Source organism: Chlorocebus sabaeus, chromosome 6, assembly GCF_047675955.1.
Source record: "Chlorocebus sabaeus isolate Y175 chromosome 6, mChlSab1.0.hap1, whole genome shotgun sequence".
NCBI classification, from domain to species: domain Eukaryota; kingdom Metazoa; phylum Chordata; class Mammalia; order Primates; family Cercopithecidae; genus Chlorocebus; species Chlorocebus sabaeus.
Window position 1 is genome coordinate 8291881 of NC_132909.1, and position 24886 is coordinate 8316766.

The 24886-nt window shown below is 54.5% G+C and overlaps 2 protein-coding genes across 11 annotated transcripts; both read right to left on the reverse strand.

Annotated features, from left to right (window-relative positions):
* Positions 1–290: 290 nt before the first annotated feature.
* On the reverse strand, positions 291–22297 carry CPT1C (carnitine palmitoyltransferase 1C). 10 transcript variants are annotated; one of them, XM_037991945.2, is made up of 20 exons: positions 22054–22295; positions 21615–21724; positions 21075–21229; positions 15153–15292; positions 12473–12644; positions 11981–12082; positions 11765–11902; positions 8887–8964; positions 8564–8671; positions 8380–8464; positions 7587–7782; positions 7278–7460; positions 6130–6235; positions 4632–4748; positions 3417–3581; positions 3029–3163; positions 1923–2075; positions 1046–1159; positions 831–923; positions 292–621 (listed from the first exon to the last, which is right to left on the reverse strand). In XM_037991945.2, exons 3-20 carry the CDS (start codon positions 21213–21215, stop codon positions 436–438), a joined length of 2412 nt encoding a protein of 803 aa, XP_037847873.2. In that variant the 5' UTR covers positions 21216–21229; positions 21615–21724; positions 22054–22295; the 3' UTR covers positions 292–435. The 10 variants fall into 10 exon arrangements, with proteins under 10 accessions (XP_037847865.2, XP_037847866.2, XP_072872276.1 ...); XM_037991937.2 differs by lacking the exon at positions 21615–21724 and adding an exon at positions 21496–21564 and having other exon boundaries at positions 291–621; positions 8380–8671; positions 22054–22296; XM_037991938.2 differs by having other exon boundaries at positions 291–621; positions 8380–8671; positions 22054–22296.
* A 524-nt stretch (positions 22298–22821) lies between these two features.
* On the reverse strand, positions 22822–24797 carry ADM5 (adrenomedullin 5 (putative)). Its single transcript, XM_007997594.3, is given in 4 exon segments — positions 22822–23194; positions 23197–23293; positions 23489–23504; positions 23507–24797. Coding segments are annotated over 4 exon segments (501 nt in total). The 5' UTR covers positions 23604–24797; the 3' UTR covers positions 22822–22903.
* Between the last annotated feature and the right edge of the window lie 89 nt (positions 24798–24886).

Genomic DNA, 24886 nt, shown 5'->3' on the forward strand with positions numbered 1-24886 from the left:
TGGTGGCACGCACCTGTGGCCCAAGCTACTTGTGAGGCTAAGGTAGGAGAATCACTTGAGCTTGGAGGTTGAGGCTGCAGTGAGCTATGATTGCAAGACTGCACTCTAGCCTGGGTGACAGACTGAGACCCTGTCTCTGGGAAAAAAAAGAAAAACCTGTGGGCCGGGCACAGTGGCTCACGCCTGTAATCCTAGCACTTTGGGAGGCCAAGGTGGGCGGATCACGAGGTCAGAAGATCTGTCCTCCTCCACCCTGGTCCTCACCTCTTCCACCCCTCCCTGCCCAATAGCATAGCAGACACCACACACCCAGCTCACACATCTTTATTAGCCTGGATATCCGGTGGCCAAACAGGCTGCCCCTGCCCTGTGTCAGCCAGCTGTGGCCATCTTCACCCTCATTCCCCGGAGAGGCCAGCTGCCTGCTGGAAGGAGTCAGAAGTTGGTGGATGTCATTGATGTCTTGGAGGCCCCAGTCTGGCGGGAGAGAAATCCACACCTGTGCCTGGAGTCCTCCTTCCCTGACCCTCTGAACCGGCGCTTAAAATGCTGTCCCGCCTGGAACAGGGAGGCCACATCCAACAGTGCGTCCTCAATGTGCTGCCCCAGCCTGTGGGAATCCTGGAAGGAGAACGGTGTCAGAGCCAGGGGAAGCTGGGAGATGGGATCCTGGAGGCTGAGAAACAAGAGGGCTGAGGGCCTGGATTTCTGGGTCTGAGGGAGGAGGGGGCTGGGGCCTGGACTCCTGGGTCGGAGGGAGGAGGGGTTGGGGCCTAGGCTCCTGGTTCCTGAGGAAAGAGGGAACTGGTGGGTACACACGTTTGTCTCACCGTTTTTGTGCTTGATTTTTTGCTGGAGATGTGGAAGGTGATCATGTCATCCCCCATGAAGATATAAGAAACACCATAACCATGGTCATCAGCCTGGAGTCAGAAAGAGTGAAGGGAAGAAAATATCTCCGGTCTCCTCCACCCCCACTAGACAGGAGTGCAGGCCCCCAGCCCCCTCTTTCCTCTAGGGGCCAGCGCGCGCCAGCTCCACTCACAGGCCCGAATCCACCGCCCGAGGAAACATAATCCGGGTAATTGTGGACGTCAAACAGATGCATTTGCTGAACAGGGATCTGGCTGGTGGACAGCTGCCACTGCTCCGAATGGACCTGAGGACAGGAGCCCATCACATGTGCAGGACAGAGATCTGCAGTTCCAGCTCTTGGCTCCACTTCACTCCCTGCATCCCTGGCTCTTTCTCACCCCTAAGTCCCGGGCCTCCTTCTCCCTGACCACGCCCTTTTCCTGGCCATGCCCTATCTGGCCACGCCCCTCATCTTCTCACCAACCACGTCCCTCTCCCCTTCTCCCTCGGACCACGCCCCTCCTCTGACCACGCCCTTTCCTCCTAGCCCCACCCCACTGACCCTCTCCTCTTTTGTCTGCTCCGGTTGCTCTCTCGGCTTTCTGCCTTTCTTCCCCTGCCCTCCAGCGCTCTAACCGACTTCTCTGCTGATGCGTCCTTTCTCCACATCACCCTTTTTTTTTTCGAGACAGAGTCTCGCTCTGTCGCCCAGGCTGGAGTGCAGGGGTGCGATCTCAGCTCACTGCAACCTCCGCCTCCCGGGTTCAAGGGATTCTCCTGCCTCAGCCCTCCCAAGTAGCTGGGATTACAGGTGTCTGTCACCATGCCCAGATAATTTTTGTATTTTTGGTAGAGATGGAATTTCACCATGTTGGCCAGGCTGGCCTCGAACTGTTGACCTCAAGTGATCCGCCCACCTCGGCTTCCCAAAGTGCTGGGATGACAGGCGTGAGCCACCGCGCCCGGCCTTGATGGGTCCTTTTTCAACATCACCCTCCTTCCCTGAAGCCTCTCCCTTCTTCCATGGTCTCCCATTTCCCTCTCTAACCCTTTCCCTGTGCCCCAACCTGGGTCAGGAAGGGCGACTGCAGATGGAGGAATCGGGACACGACGTAGAGCGCAAAGAGGTGGCGGTCGACTCCCTGCCCGCTCATGGCTGCCTTCAGCAGAGCCTGGTGCTTGTCCACTGCCACGCGAAACAGGGCAAGGCACTGTGGGTCCTGGGGTCCCCAGGGAGGTCACAGGTCATGGAAAGACAGGAAGTCGACTTAGCGCTGGGCCTGCGGCACACCTGGCCTCAACCGAGCTTGCCGCATCCCTGCAAGGTGGGAATATCAACCCCATTTTACAGATGGGGAACTGAGGCTTAAAGAGGGGAAATCATGTGCCCAGGTTCACACAGCCAGGGACAGCCAGGTGGGTTTCTAGGTGTGTCTGGCCCCAGAGCCCAAACTCCTCCCATGGAACCACAATACCTTGTAGGTGCAGGGGTAGGTGTGGGGCAAGGGAGCAGAAGTGAGGGGTGGGTGGGATCTGGGCAGAGGGGGTACGGGGAATGGTGCAAAGGAAGGTCATAAGGTCACATAGAGGTTAAATGGGCAGAGTTACAAAATGGAGTTCCGGCCAGGCCCATCGGCTCACGCTTGTAATCCCAGCACTTTGAAAGGCTGAGGCAGAGATCACCTGAGGTCAGGAGTTCGAGACCAGCCTGACCAACATGGTGAAACCCCGTCTCTACTAAAACAAAAAAAAAAATTAGCTGGGCATGGTGGCGGGCACCTGTAATTCCAGCTACTCCGGAGGTTGAGGCACGAGAATTGCTTGAACCTGAGAGGCAGAGGTTGCAGTGAGCCGAGACTGTGCCACTGCACTCCAGCCTGGGTGACAGAGCAAGACTCCATCTCAAAAATAAATAAATAAATAAATAAATAAATGGGGTTCCTTCTTGGGTGCTCCCCCAGTGCCCTGTGAGACCACCATGAAAGCAGATATCACACTATGCTGGGCTGTCTCCCCCATCGGTGAGCTCTTTGAAGTCAGAGGCCAGGTCTGATTCATCCCTTGTCCCTCATGCCCCTCATGGAGGCTGGCTTCAGTAGGTCCCATCAATGTTTGCAAGTGGATGAGTGAGTACCCGGAAATGACTGAAGCCTGAAGCGAGGCCTGCACCCACCGTCTTCTCTTTGTCCTCCATGGCCCTCACAAAGTTGCAGGCCTCCCTCGTGCAAGATCGCACCGTCTCCGTCCGGCCTTCCAGGAATAAGCGAGTCATGGCCGACTCATAAGTCAGGCAGAATTGACCCCTGTCCTGGGGGACAAGGAGGAAAAGAGGAGTCTGTCAGCAGGGCTCAGGAAATCTTACAGACTTGACCCATCTCCGTCCAGACCTCCAGCCTCCTCCAGCCAGCCCAAGAATGGCTGGGAGAGAGAATTCAAGATGGCCGACCCACAATGGCGACGACCCACAATGGCAACAACCACAGGGAACTGTGGAGGGGCAGGTCCTGGGGGCTCAGGTGAACTGAGACCCTGAGGGGGCTGTGGTGGGGAACCCAGCTGACCCGGAAGTGGGCCAGTTGCAAGGCGATCTGGATGAAGCTGTCTGAAGAGAGGTGGCAGCGTCGGATGAAGCTCTTGCCAAATAGGGAGAATGGAAAGACGTGGCAGTCGACATTTTCAGACAAGATTTTGGCTCCCCTCAGGGCTAGAGAGATGGAGGAGTGGATCTGCCAGAGGAGGAGGGAAGAGGAGTAGTTGGGGTTACAGATGGGGGTAGGGTGAAAGCCAGGAATGAGGCTGGAAGTGAAGGTGGACGTGGAGTTAGGGTTGCGGCAGAATACGGAAATGGGGACAAAGAACAGAAAAGAATTGAAGGATGAGACTAAAGATGGGGATAGGGGCTGGGCATGGTGGCGCACACCTGTAATCCCAGCACTTTGGGAGGACGAGGCGGGTGGATCACCTGAGGTCAAGAGTTTGAGACCAGCCTGGCCAACATGGTGAAACCTCATGTCTATTAAAAATACAAAAAATTAGCCGGACGTGGTGGCAGGCATCTGTAATCCCAGCTCCTCAGGAGGCTGAAGCAAGAGAATCGCTTGAACCCAGGAGGCGGAGCTTGCAGTGAGCCGAGATCGCGCCATTGCACTCCAGCCTGGGTGACAGAGCCGGACTCCGTCTCAAAAAAAAAAAAAAAAAAAAGATGGGGATAGGCATGGCAGTGCAGGATTGGGGTTGGGCCACAGTTGAAGCTGGGGTTGGGAATGGAGGAGGGACTGAGAGTGGTTTGGGAATGGAATGGGGAAGGGGTTGGATATAGAAAGTGAATTGGAGTTGGGCATGGGTGTGGTTGGAGGTGGGGTCGTGACTGAGTACAGGATGGGGGTGGGGTTGGGGATGGGGTGGAGTTACAATGAACATGGGAGTGAATTCAGGTGTGGTGGTGGTGTTGGGATGGGATTGGGCATGGAGTAGGGGTTGGTGCTGGGGTTGGACAGTGGTGAGTTTTGAGTCTGAAGCGAGTAGAGATGGGGCTGGGGTTGAGGATGGGATTGGCAATGGGAGGAGGGTTGGAGTTGGGGCTGGGGATGAGGTTCATATTGGGGTTTGAGGCTGTAGATGCATTTGGCCTGATTTGGAGGTGGGAGAAGTGTGGGTTTCGGGTTGGGGGTAGATATGGGGTTGATTTTCAGGTTGAGATTGGGGGCGGGGATGAGTTTGGAGTCAAGGCTAGGAATCTTGGGACTTGGAGGAGAGGCCTAGAAACCCAGCCTCACCTGGTCTGGAAGGTCCCATTGCAGCCGCTGGGGCTGGGGTAGTGTGGGGTCCGGGTGCCCCTTGCAGTGGCCACCTGTTGAGTAGCCCAGCTGAAAGCATTCTGTAGCCAGAGTGAACTGTGGACAAACAGAGGCTGTCAGAGTCCCTTCCTCCCTGTGGACTGAGGCCATCTAACCGGGAGCTCTTTTCATACGGCCCTTTTTGGGCTAGGGGGAAGTATCTGAGAAACAGAAACCTCTGATGTTCACAGATGGGGTCTCGGGTTCATGTTCCTCAAGAACAGGACTAATACCAATACTCAACCGGCATTTACTGTCCCTGTACTTCTTTTCTTTTCTTTTCGACAGGGTCTTGCTCTGTCATCCGGGCTGGTGTGCAGTGGTGAAATTATAACTCACTGCAGCCTCAAACTCCTGGGTTCAAGCTATCCTCTGGAGTAGCTGGGACCACAGGCATGTACCACCATGCCTGGCTAGTTTTTTTTGTTCTGTTTTGTTTTTGTTTTTTTTGAGACGGAGTCTCGCTCTGTCGCCCAGGCTGGAGCGCGGTGGCCGGATCTCAGCTCACTGTAAGCTCCGCCTCCCGGGTTCACGCCATTCTCCTGCCTCAGCCTCCAGAGTAGCTGGGACTACAGGCATCCACCACCTCGCCCGGCTAGTTTTTTGTATTTTTTTAGTAGAGATGGGGTTTCACCGTGTTAGCCAGGATGGTCTCGATCTCCTGACCTCGTGATCCGCCCGTCTCGGCCTCCCAAAGTGCTGGGATTACAGGCTTGAGCCACCGCGCCCGGCTAGTTTTTTTTTTTAATGTTTTTTGTAGACAGGGTCTCATTATGTTGCCCAGGCTGGTCTCAAACTCCTGGGCTTAAGTGATCCTTCTGCCTTGACCTCCCAAAGTGCTGGGATTACAGGCATGAGCCACTGCACCCAGCCCGGAGTCGTCTTCTTGCTCTGTAACTCCTCGCTGTGGGACTCTGGGAAAATCACTTCCTTCTTTGAGCCCCAGTTACCAATTCATCAAAGGAAGGTCCTCACCCCAGACCCTTTCTTTGCTGGGTGACCCTGGGCCAGCCTCTGCCTCTCCCTGGGCCTCAGTTTTTCTTTCTTTTCTTTTCTTTTTTTTTTTTTTTTTGAGATGTAGTCTTGCTCTGTCACCCAGGCTGGAGTGCAGTGGCACAATCTCAGCTCACTGCAACCTCCACCTCCTAGGTTCATGCGATTCTCATGCTTCAGCATCCCGAGTAGCTGGGATTACAGGAACACACCACCATGCCTGGCTTACCAGTAGTGACAGGGTTTCACTATGTTGGCCAGGCTGGTCTCGAACTCCTGACCTCATGATCCATCTGCCTCGGCCTCCCAAATTGCTGGGATTACAGGTGTGAGTCACCGTGCCTGGCCAAGCCTCAGTTATTCTTCTGACCCTAAGGCCCTGGAGAGGATGGTCTTTGGAGATGGGGCGGGGGTCCCCAGAACAAGGGAGGGCTGGCCGCCCTACCTCCCACATGTGTCCTGAGATGGGGCAGTCGGCCCAGGAGTGCTCCACGCTGAGGCCCAGCTTCCCGTTAGAGAAGACGATTAGGGTGAAGGATTTGTCAAACCAGCTGTCGGGGAGAGTTCAGAGGGGTCACCGAGAGCGAGGGGCAGAGGGACCTCAGAGTGCTTTCTGTGGGACTTGAGGGGGTTTTCTAGATGGGGAGATGTGGGGATCCATTGGGGTGCTGGTGTGGGGATTTCTAGGACCATTGGGAGTCCTCAGTAGTGGCCCTGGAGGTATCCAAGATATGTCTGGGATTTAGAGTTTAGGGATTTTGTTTGTTTTTTTGAGATGGAGTTTCACTCTTGTTGCCCAGGCTGGAGTGCAGTGGCGCGATCTCGGCTCACTGCAACCTCTGCCTCCCAAGTAGCTGAGAATTCAAGCGATTTTCCCACCTCAGCCTCCCAAATAGCTGGGATCACAAGCATGCACCACCATGCCCAGCTAATTTTTGCATTTTTAGTAGAGATGAGGTTTCACCATACTGGCCAGGCTGGTCTTGAACCCCTGACCTCAAGTGATCTGCCCCTCTCGTCCTCCCAAAGTGCTGGGATTACAGACATGAGCCACCACGCCCAGTCTAGAGTTTGGAGATTTTTAGAGAACTCACTGAGGAAGGTTCAAGGCTTTTGGGGGTGCTGGGAGGTCAGCGGGACCCCCCTGGGGCCTAGGAATTCAGCGATGCCTGCCAGGCCTGAGAATCTCTAGGTCTGGAAGTCTGCGTCTGGGGCCATGGGTTTGGGGTGCCTGCATTAAGGCCTGAGGATTGAATGGTTCAAGTTCTGAGGCTGAGGTTGCCAAGTCTGGGGTCAGGGCCTAGGGGTCCTGGGTTTGGTGGTCCTCAGATCTGGGGTCTCTGGGTCTGAAGGTCCAGCTCAGGGGTTTGGAGTCTCGGATTTGGGGGTCACTGGGACTGGGTTATAGGTCTTGGTCCCAGGTCTCCAGGTCCCAAAGCACTGGGTCTGGGGTCCTCAGCTCTAGGCAGCCGCTGGTCTACAGACTCTGCAGGTGTGGGCTCCAGGGTCTGGCTGTCTACTGTCGGGGGTCCTAGGTCTGATATTGGATTCTGGGGTGCCACGTCTGGGGGCCCCATCCCAAGACTGACTCACCGGTCATGGCCCCGGCCAGCCAGCAGGGTATGGGCATAGGCATCCAACGACGCTGCTGGGTCCTCCCTGGTGAGCCCCGCGGGCTCAGCGTCCAGTGACACAAAGAAAGCGGCCCCTTCCACTGCCTCCAGGGCCTCTGCTGCCTGGGTCTTCAGGGACGTTCGCACCTGGGCCCACGTGCCCCTGGAGGGCCCGGGATGTGCCTGAGTCCATCCTGCCCAGCGGCCACCTGGTCCCACCCTGCCCTTCCACGGCCTCAGGACACTGGTGGCCTCTGAGAGCCCCTGACCCCTGACCCCCGACCCTTACCTGGGAGCAGCAGTCAGAGCAGCCAGATGTTCCTCGTGGGGGCAGGCTGGTGAGGGATCATCCAAGATTCGCTGAAACTGCTGCTCCAGGGCCCTCGGGGAAAGCAGGCTGTTTCGGGAGTGGGTCCCCACGCGGAAGAATCGGCCCCGGTGGAAGACAGCCACGTGTTGGCTGTCATGGAGGTGGCGGATATAGTCTAGGGGTGGCGTTGGCAGAAGCGTGGGGATAGGCCAGACACATAAAAATAGCGACCATTTATTATATACTGCTTAGGTGTCATCAGTTGTTCAAAGCACCCTAGTAATCATCAGCACCCTAGGACTTGTTTTTTGGAGACAGGGTCTTGCTCTGTCGCCCAGGCTGGAGTGCAGTGGTGAGATCTCAGCTCACTGCAGCCTCAACCTCCTGGACTCAGGCAATCCTCCCACTTCAGGGTCCTGAGTAGCTGGAACCACAGGCGCATACCACCATGCCTGGCTAATTTTTGAATTTTTCATATAGACCGGATCTCACTACGTTGCCCTAGGCTGGTCTCGAACTCTTGGCCTAAGCAATCGTCCACCTCGGCCCCCCAAAGTGCTGGGATTACAAGCATAAGTCACCGTGCCCAGCTCCTAGGTACAATTATTATCCCACTTTAGTGGAAGCTGAGGCTCAGAGAGGGTAATAACGTGCAGAAAGTCACACAGCAAGGAAGCAATGGGTCCCAGCTCAGACAGGCAGACTCCAGAAAACATGCTCTTAGCCACTATATTGTTCTGCCTCCATCAGTGGGGACAGGAGAGGGTCTCACCTTTTTGGACCCCTGGAATCCGCGTGGTGTTGAAGATCTTCTCATACTGGGCAGAGCATAAGGGACGCATTCCCATTAGCAAAGTCTGCAGGAAACCGTGGGCTGTGAGCTGCCTTCCAGGACCCCTGTGGCCCAAAGGCCACAGGACCACACCTCCATCCCCAGCCCACTGGGGCCCTCTTACCGGGGGTATCTCCTGGCGGTTCAGGCGGTGGCGGTACAGGAGGAGGGCGTGCACGGCATTCCCAGCGCGAGCTGCCTGCAGAGGCGTGGGTGTGACATACAGGAAGTCCTGGGGACCAGGAGAGGGGACGGCAAAACACCGGGGTCAGGTTTGCCCCGATGGAGCCACCGACCCAAATACAGGTCCTGACCCCAAAAGAGGGCGGAACGACGAATCCCAGATGGTGCGTCCAGATCCAGGTCACTGAGCATGAATGTCACATTCCACCCAGGTACCCCAACCCTAGACCTGGGGCCTGTGAACCTCACCCCTCCCCTTCTCACCATCATGTAATAGTTGCTGTTCACCATCAGCGGATTTCGGGAGCGCAGGTACACAAATTCCTCCCACCAGTCACTGACCTGGGAGTGGGGTGGGGAGACACACAGTGAGGGGCCAGGGCCTTGCTGCGGGAGGGACAGTAGGACAGGGAAAGCCCCAGATGTTCCTGTGTCAGGCAAGGAGGATACAGCCAAAGAAGCCAGCCTTTGTAGTCAGTAAATAGCAATCACCTAGAAATCCATCCATGGGGGATCAGTTAGCTAAACCCTGTTACACTCCGGCAGTACCCTATTACATAGCTGTTGGAAAGAACAAGGTACAGCCGGGCGCGGAGGCGCCTGCCTGTAATCCAAGCACTTTGGGAGGCTGAAGCGGGTGGATACCTGAGGTCAGGAGTTCAAGACCAGCCTGGCCAACATGATGAAACCCCATCTCTACTAAAAATACAAAAATCAGCCAGGCGTGGTGGCTCACGCCTGTAATCCCAGCTACTCAGGAGCCTGAGGCAGGAGAATTGCTTGAATCCTGGAGGCACTGGTTGCAGTGAGCCGAGATCGTACCATTGCATTCCAGCCTGGGCAACAAGAGTGAAACCCTGTCCCAAAAAAAAAGAAAAGAAAAGAAAAGAAAAACAGAACATAAATGTAAAATTTATAAAACAATAAATATGTGAAATAATATATATATGTGTAAATACATGAACATTTTGGCCTTGCCAATACTATAATGAAATCAAACAATGAAAAACACAAAAGAAAGCACTGTGTCACAGTTTAGCTGGTCTTGTAGGGTTTGTTTTTGTTGTCGTTGTACATAAAATAATGGTGTGTATATCACTGGCAGTTGGCTTGGAGGTACAATAAAATATACAGGCCGGGAGCGGTGGTTCATGCCTGTTATCCCAGCATTTTGGGAGGCTGAGGTGGGAGGATAGCTTGAGCCTAGGAGTTTGAGACCAGCCTGGGCAACATGGCAAGACCCCATGTCTACGAAAAAGTTTAAAAATTAGCAGGGCTGGGGGGCACAAGCCTTCCCGAGTCCCAGTTACTAGGGAAGCTGAGGTGGGAGGATGGCTTGAGCCTGGGAGGTCAAAGCTGCAGTGAGCCGTGATCACGCCACTGTACTCCAGTCTGGGTGACAGAGTGAGACCCCTTTCAAGAAAGAAAAAGGAAAGAAAGAAAAAAAGAAAGAAAGAAAGAGAGAGAGAGAGGGAGGGAGGGAGAGAAGGAAGGAAAAGAGAGAGAGAAAGGAGGGAGGAAGGAAGGAGAGAGAGAGAAAGAAAGATAGAGAAAGAAAAAGAAAGAAAGAGGCCAGGGGTGGTGGCTCATGCCTGTAATCCCAGCACTTTGGGAGGCCGAGGCAGGCAGATCACGGGGTCAGGAGACCGAGACCAGCCTGGCTAACACGGTGAAACCCTGACTCTACTAAAAATACAAAAAAAAAAAAAAAAAAAAAAGCCAGCTATGGGAGGCTGAGGCAGGAGAATGGCGTAAACCTGGCCGGCGGAGGTTGCAGTGAGCCGAGATCGCGCCACTGCACTCCAGCCTGGGTGACAGAGCGAGACTCCATCTCAAAAAAAAAAAGGAAGGAAGGGAAGGAAGGAAGGAGACAGAAAAAAAGAAAGGAAGGAAGGAGAGAGAGAAGGAAGGAAGGAACGAAATAAGGAAGGAAGATAGGAAAGGCGGGAGGGAGGGAAGGAAGGGAAGAAAAAAATGTGCGTGTGTATGTGTGTGTGTGTGTAAGTAGAATCTTGTCCAAAAGTGTGAAGAAAAACAAAAATTTAACCAGAAAAGCAAAGCCTGCCGTTCCCTTCTACTTCTCGACATTTCGTCCCCTTCATTGGGTTTGACCAACTGAGCCTCCCATATCGGTGCCCCTTAGGGCTCTGCTGCAGACCCTCTTCCCTTCCCCTCTCACTCTCACCACAGGTTTTCTCATCCGAGCCCAGTGTCTCAATGACCTACAATGGTAGATCTCACGGTAGCTTCCTCTGCAGCCTCCCACCCTCCAGTCTTTCCCCCACACCAGAGCTGACCCAGCCCCTTCCTTGCTCCAAACCCTCCCATGGCTCCCTAGTACCCCCAGGAAAGAGTCCAGGATCCTCAGTCTGGATTTCAGGCCTCTCCCACCACTCCTCACCATTCAACTCCTTTGTTTTTGTTTTTGTTTGTTTGTTTTTGAGACAGAATCTCGCTTGTTTGTTTGTTTGTTTTTGAGACAGAGTCTTGCTCTGTGGCCCAGGCTGGAGTGCAGTGGCACAATCTCAGTTCAGTACAACCTCTCCTGGGTTCAAGCAATCCTCCTGCCTCAGCCTCCTGAGTCGCTGGGATTATAGGCGCATGTGCCACCACGCCCAGCTAATTTTTGTGTTTTTAGTAGAGACAGGGTTTCACCATGTTGGCCAGGCTGGTCTCGAACTCTTGACCTCATGTGATCTGCCTGCCTCAGCCTCCCAAAGTGCTGGCATTACAGGCGTGAGACAGTGCGCCAGGCCTAGGTCCTGGAATTCTGGTTCAGTCTTTGGAAGATCAAGGGTGGAGCTCAGAATATTGGAGCATCTATACCCTTAACCTCAACATTAAACAGAGAGAGAGAGCATATATATGTTATGAGCATATATATATAAATAAATACATATGCTTATATGTATATTTAAATGTTGAGGTTAGGCTACAGATGTATGTGAGCGGGGCTCAGTGTATTGGCCCTTGGGGGCCGGGGCCCAGGATGCAGGCCCAGGACCAGGCTCCAATCGCTGCAGGGGGCGTGCGGGTTGTGGGCGGGGCGTGGGGCGGGGCGTGTAGAGCTCACAAGTTTAGCAGGGCGAGCTCACAAACTTAGCCTTTCACGTAGGGCCTTGGTGGCAGTGACGGGACTCACATAATTGGACGCCCACCAGGACTTGAGCCTCAGGTACCACTGCAGCAGCGACGCCTGCAGCCTCAGGAATTCCTGCGCCAGGACCGCGGTCCAGTCGAAGTCCTCGTCGGAGAGGACGGGCCGGACCGACTCCAGGTACTAAAGGAGAGAAGACGGCAGGTCATGCCCGCGGCCCGCCCCGGCCACCCCGGCCCATCTGCGCGCTCCCAGGCCCACCTTGCGCACGGTGTCCTGCACAGAGGGCACGGGCTGGCGCGGCAGGGAGCGCTGGTAACTCAACAGCATCGGGTGGCGGCCGGAGAAGATGCGGACCAGGGCCTGGGGAGGAGGAGTTACCGGGTCATTAACCCCTCACTGGGACCAGGGAGTTGAGGGGGGCAGGGGTCGACAGTGGGACAGAAACCCAAAGAGATGGACACAGAGACTTAAGAGCATCAGAGACCCCGAGGGAGAAAAGGACAGAGACCCAGAGACAGGGGACAGAGACCCAGAGACAGGGGACAGAGACCCAGAGAGAGGACAGAGACCCAGAGACAGGGGACAGAGACCCAGAGAGAGAGGGGGACTGAGACACAGAGAGAAGGGGGGATAGAGATCCAGAGAGAGAGGGGGACAGAGACCCAGAGAGGGGGGGGTAGAGATCCAGAGAGAGGGAGACAGAGAAGTGGGTCCCAGGAGAGCTGGAGCAGGGCTATGCCCCTCCCATACCAGCCAGGTCTTGGTTGGGGAGGACATGGCTCCGTGGGGCTCAAGAAGCCAGCCGTGGTAGGACAGAAGCAGCCTCAGGGCCACGTGCAGTGTGAAGATCAGGGTTCCCCACAAACAGGAGGCAAACAGCGCAGCTGCCAGGACCCCCCGGAGCCTGTGGTGCTGTCCGCCCCTGCAGGGAGAGAAACAGAGGCTGGGCCTAGGTCTCCTGGCCTCAGAATCTCCCTCCCTTCCAGCCCCCTCCAGCCCCTGCACTGATCTTTTGGCTGTTAGACAGAGAAACCCATTTTTGTCATTTTAATAGGTGTGAGCTCTGTCACCCCCTCCAGCCCCCTCCCATTGTGGCAGCACCAAGCTTCCAAAGTCACTTTCCATGGAAACCGGTAGGTGCTTAATAAATGACAGCCATTATTTCTATTGAGGGGACACTTTTTCCTCCCAGCTATCCTACTCTAAGGCAATAGTTCTGAAACTGTGGCTCCTGGGAGCACCTCCTGGGAGCACCGCCTGGGAGCTTGTTGAAAATACATATTCCTGGCCCCTTTGACACCTAACAAGCCAGAATCTCTCGGGGTGGGGTCCAGCAATCAGCGTTTTTTTTTTGTTGTTGTTTGTTTTGTTTTGTTTTTGAGATGGAGTCTCACTCTGTCACCTAGGCTGGAGTGCAGTGGCACGATCTTGGCTCACTGCAACCTCTGTCTCCTGGGTTCAAGCAATTCTCCTACCTCAGCCTCCCAAGTAGCTGGGATTACAGGCGCCCGCCACCATGCCCAGCTAATTTTTTGCATTTTTAGTAGAGACAGGGTTTCACCACGTTGGCCAGGCTGGTCTCGAACTCCTGACCTTAGGTGATCCGTCCACCTTGGCCTCCCAAAGTGCTGGGATTACAGATGTCAGCCACCGCGCCTGGCCGTAATCAGTGTGTTAACAACCCATCCAGGTGATACCGTTGCCAGCTTAAATTTAGGAAAAGCTGGTCTAAAGCTATATTAAATCAGCACATTTGTTTGCAAAGTTTGCATATGTCACCTGGAGGACTTGGGTCAAATGACTTTCCCTCTATAGACTGGGTAAATCTAGCATTCTGGGAATTTTTTTGGGGGGGGAGCGGGTAGAGACGGGAGTCTCACTATGTTGCCCAGGCTGGTCTCAAACTCCTGAGCTCAAGCCTCCTGCCTCAGCCTTCCGAAGTGCTGGGATGACAAGTGTGAGCCATTGTGCCCGGCATCCCTCTTGCAAATGTCTACATCTGATCCTGGGTCTGTTCTTTGAAGCCATCTGCACAAAATGCGGACCTTCTTCCGCATGAGAACTCATCAAAGAACTAGACCTGACATTTCACCTGCACCCGGTTTTCAAACCCTTCCTGAAGATGACAATAACATAATAAGAATATTGAAACCACTCCCAAGAGGAACTCCTGGCACTCTACTGACTATGTGACAGGCAGGATTTTTTTTTTTTTAATTGAGACAGAGTCTCACTCTGTCGCCCAGGCTGGAGTGCAGTGGCATGATATCACCTCACTGCAACCTCTGCCTCTGGGGTTCAAGCAATTCTCCTGCCTCAGCCTCCCGAGTAGCTGGGATTACAGGTGCCTGCCACCACGCTTGGCTCATTTTTGTATTTTTAGCAGAGACAGGGTTTCACCATGTTGGCCAGACTGGTCTCGAACTCCGACCTCAGGTGATCTGCCCACGTCAGCCTCCCAAAGTGCTGGGATTACAGGTGTGAGTCACCATACCCAGACGACAGGCAGGATTTTGATTAATACTTCCAAGCACTCTACGAAGCAATTATTCATACCCTTATTTTACAGATGAAGGCCTTGACAATCAAGAATGGTGAGATCTCTTGGCTAAGACTACATGACTAGAGATGGGCAAAGCTCATACTTTTTTTTTTTTTTTTTTTTTTTGAGACAGTCTCGCTCTGTCACCCAGGCTGAAGGTACAGTGGCACAATTTTGACTCACCGCAACCTCTGCCTCCCAGGTTCAAGTGATTATCCTGTCTCAGCCTCCCAAGTAGCTGGGACTACAGGCGCACACCACCACACCTGGCTAATTTTTGTATTTTTAGTAGAGGCGGGGTTTCACCATGTTGCTTAGGTTGGTCTCAAACTCCTGGGCTCAAGTGATCCTCCAGCTTCGGCCTCCCTAAGTGCTGGGATTACAGGCATGAGCCACTGTGCCCAGCAAAGCTCACACTATTTTTTTTTTTTTTTTTTTTTGAGATGGAGTTTCGCTCTTGTCGCCCAAGCTGGAGTACAATGGCCCAATCTCAGCTCACTAAAACCTCCACCTCCTGGGTTCAAGTGATTCTCCTGCCTCAGCCTCCCTAGTAGCTGGGATTTCAGGTGCCTGCCACCATGCCCAGCTACTTTTTTGTATTTTTAGTAGAGATGGGGTTTCACCATGTTGGCCAGGCTGGTCTTGAACTCCTGACCTCAAGTGATACACCCACCTCGGCCTCCCAATGCCCAATGTGCTGGGATTACAGGGGTGAGCCGCTGTGCTCTGCCTCACCTCCTTTTTCTTCATGCTATACCTTTATTAATCTGACCCAAAGTAAGTCTCAGAGGTAACTTTTCTTTAGCAGGTACACCACAATGACAGAAGAACTTACTGGGTGGAGGGAGAGTGATTGGGGGTTACTGGGCTGGAGTGGGGGAACCTCACCAGTCGGGCAGCAACTCTTTGATCTTCTCCATCAGTCCTAAGGAAGGATCCAGCTGGAGGAACCAGGCAAGCTGGATGGCACTGAAGAGGAAAAGCCAACTGAGGGGGCTGGCAGGAAACACACCGGTGAGAAAGTCATTCTGTGGGGAGGAAAGGGCATCCATTCAATCATCTGCCCTCTCCTCTGTTCTGTGCCATCCTCAAACATTACTGAGCAGCCAGTGTGTGTTGAGCCCTGAGCTGGATGCTCAAGATCTAGTAAGGAACAGAGATCCAGGTCTGGCCCTCAGGAAGGTCATTCCAGAATGAAGTAAGTATTAATTGCTATAGGGCAAGAAACAGGAGGAGCCCTGTGTTGGCGAGTTACAGTTCAAAGGCATCAGGGAGGGTTCCCTGGAGGAGGATACTCTGAGGCAGGACTTCGAAGGGGAGGCTGTCAAAGGCAGAACAGACCGGGTGTGGTGGCTCACTCCTGTAAACTCAGCACTTTGGGAGGTCAAGGAGGAGAATCCCTTGAGCACAGGAGTTCAAGACCAGCAGTGGCTCACGCCTGTAATCCTAACACTTTGGGAGCCTGAAGCGGGCGGATCACTTGAAGCCAGGAGTTCAAGACTGGCCGGGGCAATATGGTGAAATCCATCTCTAATAAAAATACAAAAATTAGCTGGGCATGGTGGCGGGTGCCTGTAATCCCAGCTACTTGGGAGACTGAGGCATGAGAATCGCTTGAGCCTGGGAAGCAGAGGTTGCAGTGATCCAAGATTACGTTACTGCACTCCAGCCTGGGTGACAGAACAAGACTCTGTCTCAAAAAAAAAAAAAAAAATAGCCAGGCACAGCGGCACACACCTTAGTCCCAGCTACTTGGAAGGCTGAAGCAGGAGGATCACTTGAGCCCAGGAATTTAGGGATGAAGTGAGCTGTGATGGTGACACTCCATCCTGGGTAACAAAGTAAGACAGACCCTGTCTCAAAAAAAAAAAAAAAAAAAAGTCGGGCGCGGTGGCTCACGCCTGTAATCCCAGCACTTTGGGAGGCCGAGACAAGTGGATCATGAGGTCAGGAGATCGAGACCATCCTGGCTAACACGGTGAAACCCCGTCTCTACTAAAAATACAAAAAAAAATTAGCCGGGCATAGTGGTGGGCGCCTGTAGTCCCAGCTACTCAGGAGGCTGAGGCAGGAGAATGGTGTGAACCCAGGAGGGTTTGCAGTGAGCTGAGATCACACCACTGCACTCCAGCCTGGGCGACAGAGTGAGACTCTGTTTCCAAAAAAAAAAAAAAAGCAAAATGATCCTGTTCAGAGCAGGGTCTGGAGCTCAGTAAGGCCTTCTAGAAGTACCAGATCATGGAATGAACAACAGCACTGGGTTACTAACTAAACTCCTTTGGAAGCCTGAGAGAGAGAGAACTAACATTTAATGAGCACTTACTACATTCCAGGTGCCATTTACAAGGATTAACAATTTAAATCCTCCCCAAACTGTGTTAAGTAAGTACTAACATGACCTCATTTTACAAATGACAACACTGGGGTTTGGCCAGGCGCAGTAGCCCATGCCTGTAATCCCAGTACTTTGGGAGGCCGAGGCGGATGGATCATCTGAGGTCAGGTGTTCAAGACCAGCCTGGCCAATGTGGCAAAACCCAATCTCTACTAAAAATACAAAACTTGCCAGGCACAGTGGTGGGCACCTATAATCCCAGCTACTCAGGAGGCCGAGGCAGAAAAATCGCTTGAACCCAGGAGGTGGAAGTTGCAGTGAGCCAAGATCCTGCCATTGCACTCCAGCCTGGGCGACAAAGCGAGACTCCGTTTCAAAAAAAAAAAAAAAAAAAAGGCCAGGTGCGATGGCTCATGCCTGTAATCCCAGTGCTTTGGGAGGCCGAGGCGGGCAGATCACGAGGTCAAGAGATAGAGTAGAGGCCATCCTGGCCAACATGGTGAAACATCATTTCTACTAAAAATACAAAATTAGCTTTACGTGGTGGCACACACCTGTAGTCCTTGCTACTCGGGAGGCTGAGGCAGGACAATCGCTTGAACCTGGGAGGTGGAGATTGCAGTGAGCAGAGATCACGCCACTGCACTCCAGCCTGGCAACAGACCGACTCCATGTCAAAAAAAAAAAGGCCAGGTGCAGTGGCTCACGCCTGTAATCCCAGCACTCTGAGAGGCCAAGGCGGGTGGATCACGTGACATCAGGAGTTCGAGACCAGCCTCGCCAACATGGTGAAACCCTGTCTCTACTAAAAATACCAAAAATTAGCTGGGCATGGTGGCAGGCGCCTGTAATCTCAGCTACTTGGGGGGCTGAGGCAGGAGAATCGCTTGAACCTGGGAGGCAGAGGTTGCAGTGAGCCAAGATCATGCCATTGCACTCCAGCCTGGGCAACAAGTACAAAATCTGTCTCAAAAAAGAAAAAAAATGTATTTTTCTCCATGCAGTTTTACCACACACACAAGTATGTGTGTGCATGTATATATTTGTAGGTCTATAAATATATGTTTCTGTGTACATATGTATTTAAACACAGGAAAAGGATGGCCACGTTTGTTTTTTTTTTTTTTTGAGATGGAGTCTCGCTCTATCTCCCAGGCTGGAGTGCAGTGGCTCGATCTCGGCTCTGCAAGCTCTGCCTCCTGGGTTCACACCATTCTCCTGCCTCAGTCTCCCGAGTAGCTGGGACTACAGGCACCTGCCACCATGCCTGGCTAATTTTTTGCATTTTTAGTAGAGACAGGGTTTCACCATGTTAGCCACGATGGTCTCGCTCCCTGACCTCGTGATCTGTCTGCCTCGGCCTTCCAAAGTGCTGGGATTACAGGCATGGCACCACACCCAGCCAAGGATGGCTACATGTTAACACTTTAGTTGGTGGACTGGCCTGATGCCCAAGGAGTCCCAGGGTAAGGGCGGGGGAGAGGTTCTTTGGAATTCAAGGCGGTGGCTGTCTGCCAAGTGGAACAGATTTCACAACCAACAAGACCATAGAGGCGCGGTTTAGCCTACTGAAACATCTCAGCTTCAGGAGATCCTCCTGGGCTGCCCCCTCCCCCCTTTTTTGAGACAGAGTCTTGCTCTGTGGCTTAGGCTGGAGTGCAGTGGCGCAATCTTGGCTCACTGCAATCTGCCTCCCGGGTTCAAGTGATTCTTCTGCCTCAGCCTCCCAAGTAGCTGGGATTACAGGCGTCCGCCACCATGCCTGGCTAATTTTTGTATTTTCAGTAGAGACAGGATTTCACTATATTGGCCAGGCTGGTCTTGAACTCCTGACTTTGTGATCCATCTGCCTTGGCCTCCCAAAGTGCCGGGATTACAGGCATGAGCCACCGCGCCCAGCCCACCATCCTCTTGTTTAACTGCGACACCCCCGCATCGCTCTTCTCCACCCGATTTATCATTCACCATAGCCCGTTTCACCATCAATATCAGATGACACTACAGAATGGCACCATACTGTATATTTTGCTCATCTGTTTTATTGCCTTCTCCCCCAACTCGAATGAGAACTCCATAAAAACAGGATTCTGTCTTATTTATTTATTTATTATTTATTTAGAGGTGGAGTTTCGCTCTGTCGCCCAGGCTGGAGTGCAGCGGCACCATCTCGGCTCACTGCAAGCTCCGCCTCCCGGGTTCATGCCATTCTCCTGCCTCAGCCTCCTGAGTAGCTGGGACTACAGCCTCCTGCTACTACACCCAGCTTTTTTTTTTTTTTTTTTTTTTAGTAGAAACAGGGTTTCACCGTGTTAGCCAGGATGGTTGCGATCTCCTGACCTCATGATCTGCCTGCCTTGGCCTCCCAAAGTGTTGGGATTGCAGGTGTGAGCCACTGCACCCTGCCTATCTTTATTTTTTCAATAGAGATGGGATCTCCCTATGTTGCCCAGGCTGGTCTCCAACTCCTGGGCTCAAGCGATCCTCCTGCCTCAGCCTCTCAAAATGCTGGGATTAAAGCCGTGAGCCCCCGGCGCCAGGAGTGATTCCATCTGTTGATCTCTGCTGTGTTCTCCATGCTAAAGAGGGCCAGGCCCTTACCGGATGCTCCATAAATATATGGTGAATGAATGAAGAACAACATCAGAAGCTAACACTCAGACCTCGCCATGGGCCAGGACATAAAATAATTAATTTAGGCTGGGCGCGGCGGCTCACACCTGTAATCCCAGCACTTTGGGAGGCCGAGACAGGTGGATCATGAGGTCAGGAGATCAAGACCATCCTGGCTAACACTGTGAAACCCTTGCAGTGAGTGGAGATCGCACCACTGCACTCCAGCCTGGGTGACACAGTGAGACTCCGTCTCAAAAAAAAAAAAAAAAAAAGAATTAATTTAGTCTTCAAGGCTATCCTGTGAGAGAGGTTCTGTCAACACCAATGTTTTCCACGAAGGGAAACTGCAACTCCAAGAGAGGTGCTTGCCCAAGATGACACAGCTACTAAGCCGTGGAGTCAGGATTCAAACTCAGTCCTGACCCCACAGGTGTTCAAGACCCCAGTTCACACACAGGAGATGTGACAAGGGGGAGGCCCTGTATGGAGACAGTGCAAGAGTTCTAGAACCAGGAACTCTGGGACAGACATGGGTGCTGGTTACACATTGGGCATGGGCATTCTAGAACAGGGACAAAGGGCAGGAGTTTGGGCCAGGCGCAGTGGCTCATGCCTATAATTCCAGCACTTTGGGAGGCAGATCACTGAGGCAGGAGTTCAAGACCAGCCTGGTCAACATGGTGAAACTCTGTCTCTACTAAAAACACGAAAATTAGCCGGCATCACGGTGCACACCTGTAGTCCCAGCTACTCAGGAGGCTGAGGCAGGAAAATCGCTTGAATCCAGGAGGTGGAGGCTTCAGTGAGCCGAGATCGTGCCACTGCACTCCAGCCTGGGAGACAGAGCACGACTCTGTCTCAAAAAAAAAAAAAAAAAAAAGCTGGAGATGATCCCAGCACTTTGGGAGGCCGAGGTGGGCGGATCACCTGAGGTCAGGAGTTCAAGACAAGCCTGACCAACATGGTGAAACCCCTTCTCTACTAAAAGTACAAAAATTAGCTGGGCATGGTGATGGGCACCTGCAATCCCATCGACCGGGCGGGGGGGTGCTGAGGCAGGAGAATCGCTTGAACCCAAGAGGCAGAGGTTGCAGTGAGCTGGGAGATTGTGCCACTGCACTCCAGCCTGGGGGACACAGCGAGACTTTGTTTCAGAAAAAAACAGGCTGGGCACAGTGGCTCATGCCTGTAATCCCAGCACTTTGGAGGCTGAGGCAGGCGGATCACCTGAGGTCAGGAGTTCAAGACCAGCCTGGCCAACACTTTGGGAGGCCGAGGCAGGTGGATCACAAGGTCGCGAGTTCAAGACTTGCCTGGCCAACATGGTGAAACCCCATCTCTACTAAAAATACAAAAATTAGCTGGGCGTGGTGGCGGATGCCTGTAATCCCAGCTACTGGTGAGGCTGAGGCAGGGAACTGTTTGAACCCAGGAGGCAGAGGTTGCAGTGAGCCAAGATTGTGCCACTGCACTCCAGCCTGGGTGACAGAGCGAGACTCTGTCTCAAAAACAACAACAACAACAACAAAAGAAGCCTGAGATGAAAGGGAGAAATGAGAATTTCACCATAAGGTAAGGATATGGAGTTCTAGTAACTGAAAGTGGGTAGTTTTTGGGGGGCCCAGTTCCCCTCTTCTGTGAAAGAAGTGAACAGAAGTTCACAGCAGGTAAGGCTGTGGATCCCGGAAGTGAGCCAGGGAGAAATAACTAAAGGGGTCCCGGGAGCAGACATCGAAATTCCCGGAAAAAGTGGTGATAGGCTCCCAGAAACGGACCAACTGAAATGCCGGAAGTGAGCCTCAGACATCCAGGAAGCAGAAACCTGGATCCCCGGAAGGAAACCAACCAGCAGCACTCCTCACCCAGAAACGTGAGAGATGCCTTTTCCAGGAGCGCAGGCCAGAGAGGTAGATCTCCTGCAGCACAGGGGCACTGAGTTCCACTTCAGCCCCGTCCGAGGTCAGCGAGGTTCGGAAGCCCACGGCCTGGTGCGCTTCAGCCATGTCACGCTGGAGCCCTGGGAGTCGGGCAGAGTCACTCTTCAGGCCCCCAGCCCCTCCTCCCTCAGACTCAGGAGTCCAGGCTCCCAGCCCCTTCTTCTTCATACCCAGGAGGGCAGGCCCCAGTCCCTCCTCCCTCAGATCCAGGAGTCCAGGCCTCCAGCCCCTCCTCCCTCAGACCCAGAAGCCCAGGCCCCAGCCCCTCCTCCCTCAGACCAAGGATCCCACGCCTCCAGCTGCCTCTTTGCGCCGACCCAGGACTATCTCATCCTTCTCTAAGCACCTGAGGGGTCTTGAGGGTCCTCGTTTGTAGACCCGGAGGTTTTGAGGGAAAGACGTCAATTCGGGGCCTCTGGGAACGCATAGAGAGGCCAGAGGGATAGCTCGCGTTAACCCCTTTACCTGCTCTGCCAAGAACATGGTGCGGGGGCAGTGCCCTCCCCCCAATACAGGACTCTGAAGATTCGGGGATGGGTGGAGGAGGGAAACTGGTCCAGGCTGAGTTGCGGGGTCTTGAGAAAAACATTAGTTTTAGACCCATATGAAATAAACACCTATTAGATATTGACGCTGTCCACCCCATTTCCGCTTCTCATGCCAAGGCAAGGGGGGTGGTGTCTATAAATTCATCTGCTCTGAGGTGGCCCAGCGTCCCCTCCCCCTGCCCGGGCTGGAGAGGATGGGGAAGGAAGCACCCACTGCGCATGCCTCGCAGCCTGGGATGCTGAGACTGAGCGGAGGCGAGCGTCGAGGACAAGTGATGGAGAGGCTTGCACGCCCAACCCTAGACACAGGACTCCAGCCCCTTCAGGAGCCCGAGCCCCTGGGGTCCAATACTTACCACGTTGAATCAGGGGTCCGCTGATCGGATCCTGGGGTCCAAACCCGAGTCCACCCCCGCCCCCGGATTTTGAGCGCCGGCCCCAAATCTCCCGCTTGTGTATGTCCAATCCCAGTGCAAGGAGTCCACCACCGGGTCGACGGGCCTTTGGAGTCCTGCCCACTCCCAGATCACTGTCACCCAGAAACCCCGATTCCTGTCTCTAGTGTCCCTAGCCGGGTATTCAGGTCCCGGGTTTTATCCCCGCCTCCTTCCAATCCCCGCGTTCTATCCCCGCCCCCTTAGAGCCACGGCGTCCAATCCCCTCCATCCGTTCGATCCCCAGTCCTCTGTCTCCTTTTACCCCGCCAGATTCTCCACCATTTGGCCGCTCGCATTCTGCGCAGCTGTTCGGAACTCGGGTTTCTGGGCTCCTCACTCGGCGCATTGTCTCTTAATCTCCTGTCTCTTCGAGGAACAAGGCTCAGCTGGGAGGCCACAGCCCACCCCGAAGTGCATTGTAACGTCAGGCGCGTAGGGTGCCGGAGCAAATCTCAGCCCTTTCACGCCAGGGAGGGAGGAGGGATGTTTGGCGGTAAGGAGGGCCCACCAAAACCACCCACGGAAGGTGCATGGATTGAATTGGCAAGAAGGAGGCGCTACAGCGGGTTGGATTCAAGGTAGACAGTGGGACTTCCGTGAGGGAGAAGCAGCATGGATAACGGAGAAGGGTGTATTAGAGACCCAGCCCCGACTGTGAGGTCGAAATAGGTACAGGGAAGCAGAGACTGAAACACGGAACTCTCGTTTATTCGGCTTTGGGCGTCAGTGTTCTTCGTCCAGCCTGGTCCCTTGTGCTCCTGGGTCCAACCTAGTCACAGCCCGGGGAGGGACTAGGGAATACGGTTTCAGGGGCTGGAGTTAGGGGAGAAGAAACGTGGGGTAGAAGCTCCAATATACGGATAGGCAAACTGAAGTCGAGGAGGGGACGAGCCGTGCCGGAGGTCACCCAGCGAGCTGGGCACTGCGCTGGCCCCCTCGCTGCAGGCCTGAGTCCTGGGAACCGAGCCGGGCTTCCGCCTCGCGCCACCGGCGGCGCCCATAGCTGTAGGGGTCCTGGGGCTCGCGCCTGGCCTTCCCTGAGGGCTCCTTGGTGGAGGCAGAGCGAATCCATTGTATGATCTCCGCCAGGCGGTGGGTCCGGCATACGCCCAGGTAACAGACGTGCCCGCGGTGCTGGGGGACCTGGTGCTGGCCTCGCCTGGAGAGGGAGCGTGGGAGAAAACCGGGTTCAAACCGAATTGAGAAATGGGGCGTGATGGAGGTGGGCACCCAAGCACTCCAAGACCAGCGGGGAGCGCTTACAGATCACCCGGCCGTTCCGCGGCCGGGAGGGGGCGCGCGCCCTTTACGGTCTCCTTCCTGCACCGTCCCTGCTGCCACCAAGGTTTCTCACCTGGCTGCAGTATCCGGGTCCCCTGGGCGGAGAAGGCGAGGAGCAACAGCAGGATGAGGATGTGGGCAGGGCGGGTCAGGATCCGTGGCCTGGAGTTGCAGCCACACGACCCCATTCCGGCGCCGGGCTGATCGCCTCTGGGTGCGGCTCTGGAGCCAGGAGCCAGGAGGGCCAGTCCCCACTTCCCAGGCAGGGAACACTGAGGCCAAAAGTATGTGGGAAAAGGCCGCACCACACCAGAGGGGCAAGATTCGAACCCGGGTCCCAGCTTCACGCACCGCGGCTCCAGACCCCTCACTGGGGGTGCAGGTCACACCAGCGCTGTCTATCCCCCTGGGAGGTCTGAGACTCACCCACCTTAAAGCATGGGGAAATGGGGCGGGGCCGATGACACCCACAGGTAGAGCTGAGCAGCGGGATTCCACGAAAAGGGGTGGAGGCAGGGAAGCGCTAGGCTCCGGTTGTAGATGTGACCTCACCCTCACCCCATAGTCGTCGGGAAGCTGTTTAGAGACCCTGGAACCTCGGGGGGCCAGGCAATGCAGGACGAGTGTGCATGCGGCCCCCTGGAGGGTGTGGAGCAAGGGAGACCACAAACACACTAAGAAGCGCCCCTCCGTTAGAAAACAAGGCCAAGGTGTCAGGCACCCGCCAGTGAGGGCTCCAGATGCACTGAAGCAGGTGTAGCCAGGGCTGTGTCAATGTGGAGGTCCAGTGCACAGTGTTGTGGGGACCCAGGACCCCATGGCCAGGCTCTGAGGGTGGAAGGGTGGGTGCAGACTCCATGGCTGCAGCAGAGGCAGAGGGGCCTCGTCTTCGCCTCTGTAAGATGGGTAGGCCCTGCCACCTTTGAGCTGCAACTCCCACTGACCTCCATGGAGGGCAAGTCCCCAGCCCTAAGCCCCAAGCCATGCTAGGGGAGGAAGTAGGGCCACACCCCCACAAGAAATTCTATCCTCCCCAACATACACCCCCAACCCACTCAGTGTCCCCGGCTGCAGAGGGCTGGGCACAGTTGGGCCTTGGAGGGACCCAAACAGGAAAAAACAGCCAGAGAGGTACAATGTGAGTGTTGGGGGAAGGTGGGGAGACTGTTCTGGGAAACTTGAGGGCTGGCTGTGCTGGAACGCCAACCCCATCCCCCACCAGGCAGGAGGACACAGGGGCACTGCAGAGGGGAGGGGCGCAGACCCAGGAGGGGATGAAGAGTGGGACAAAGACCCTGAGAGAGAGCTGTGGAGGGGAGGGAGCCTGAGAAGGAACTAAGGAAGGGGAGTCATTGGCCTAGCGACAGGGGAGGGGAGATGCAGATCCACAGAATGGCAGCCACCAGGAGGCTCCAAGGCCGGTCCCCCCACTGCTCAGGCTGGCACCTCAGCACCTGCGAAGGGAACCCCA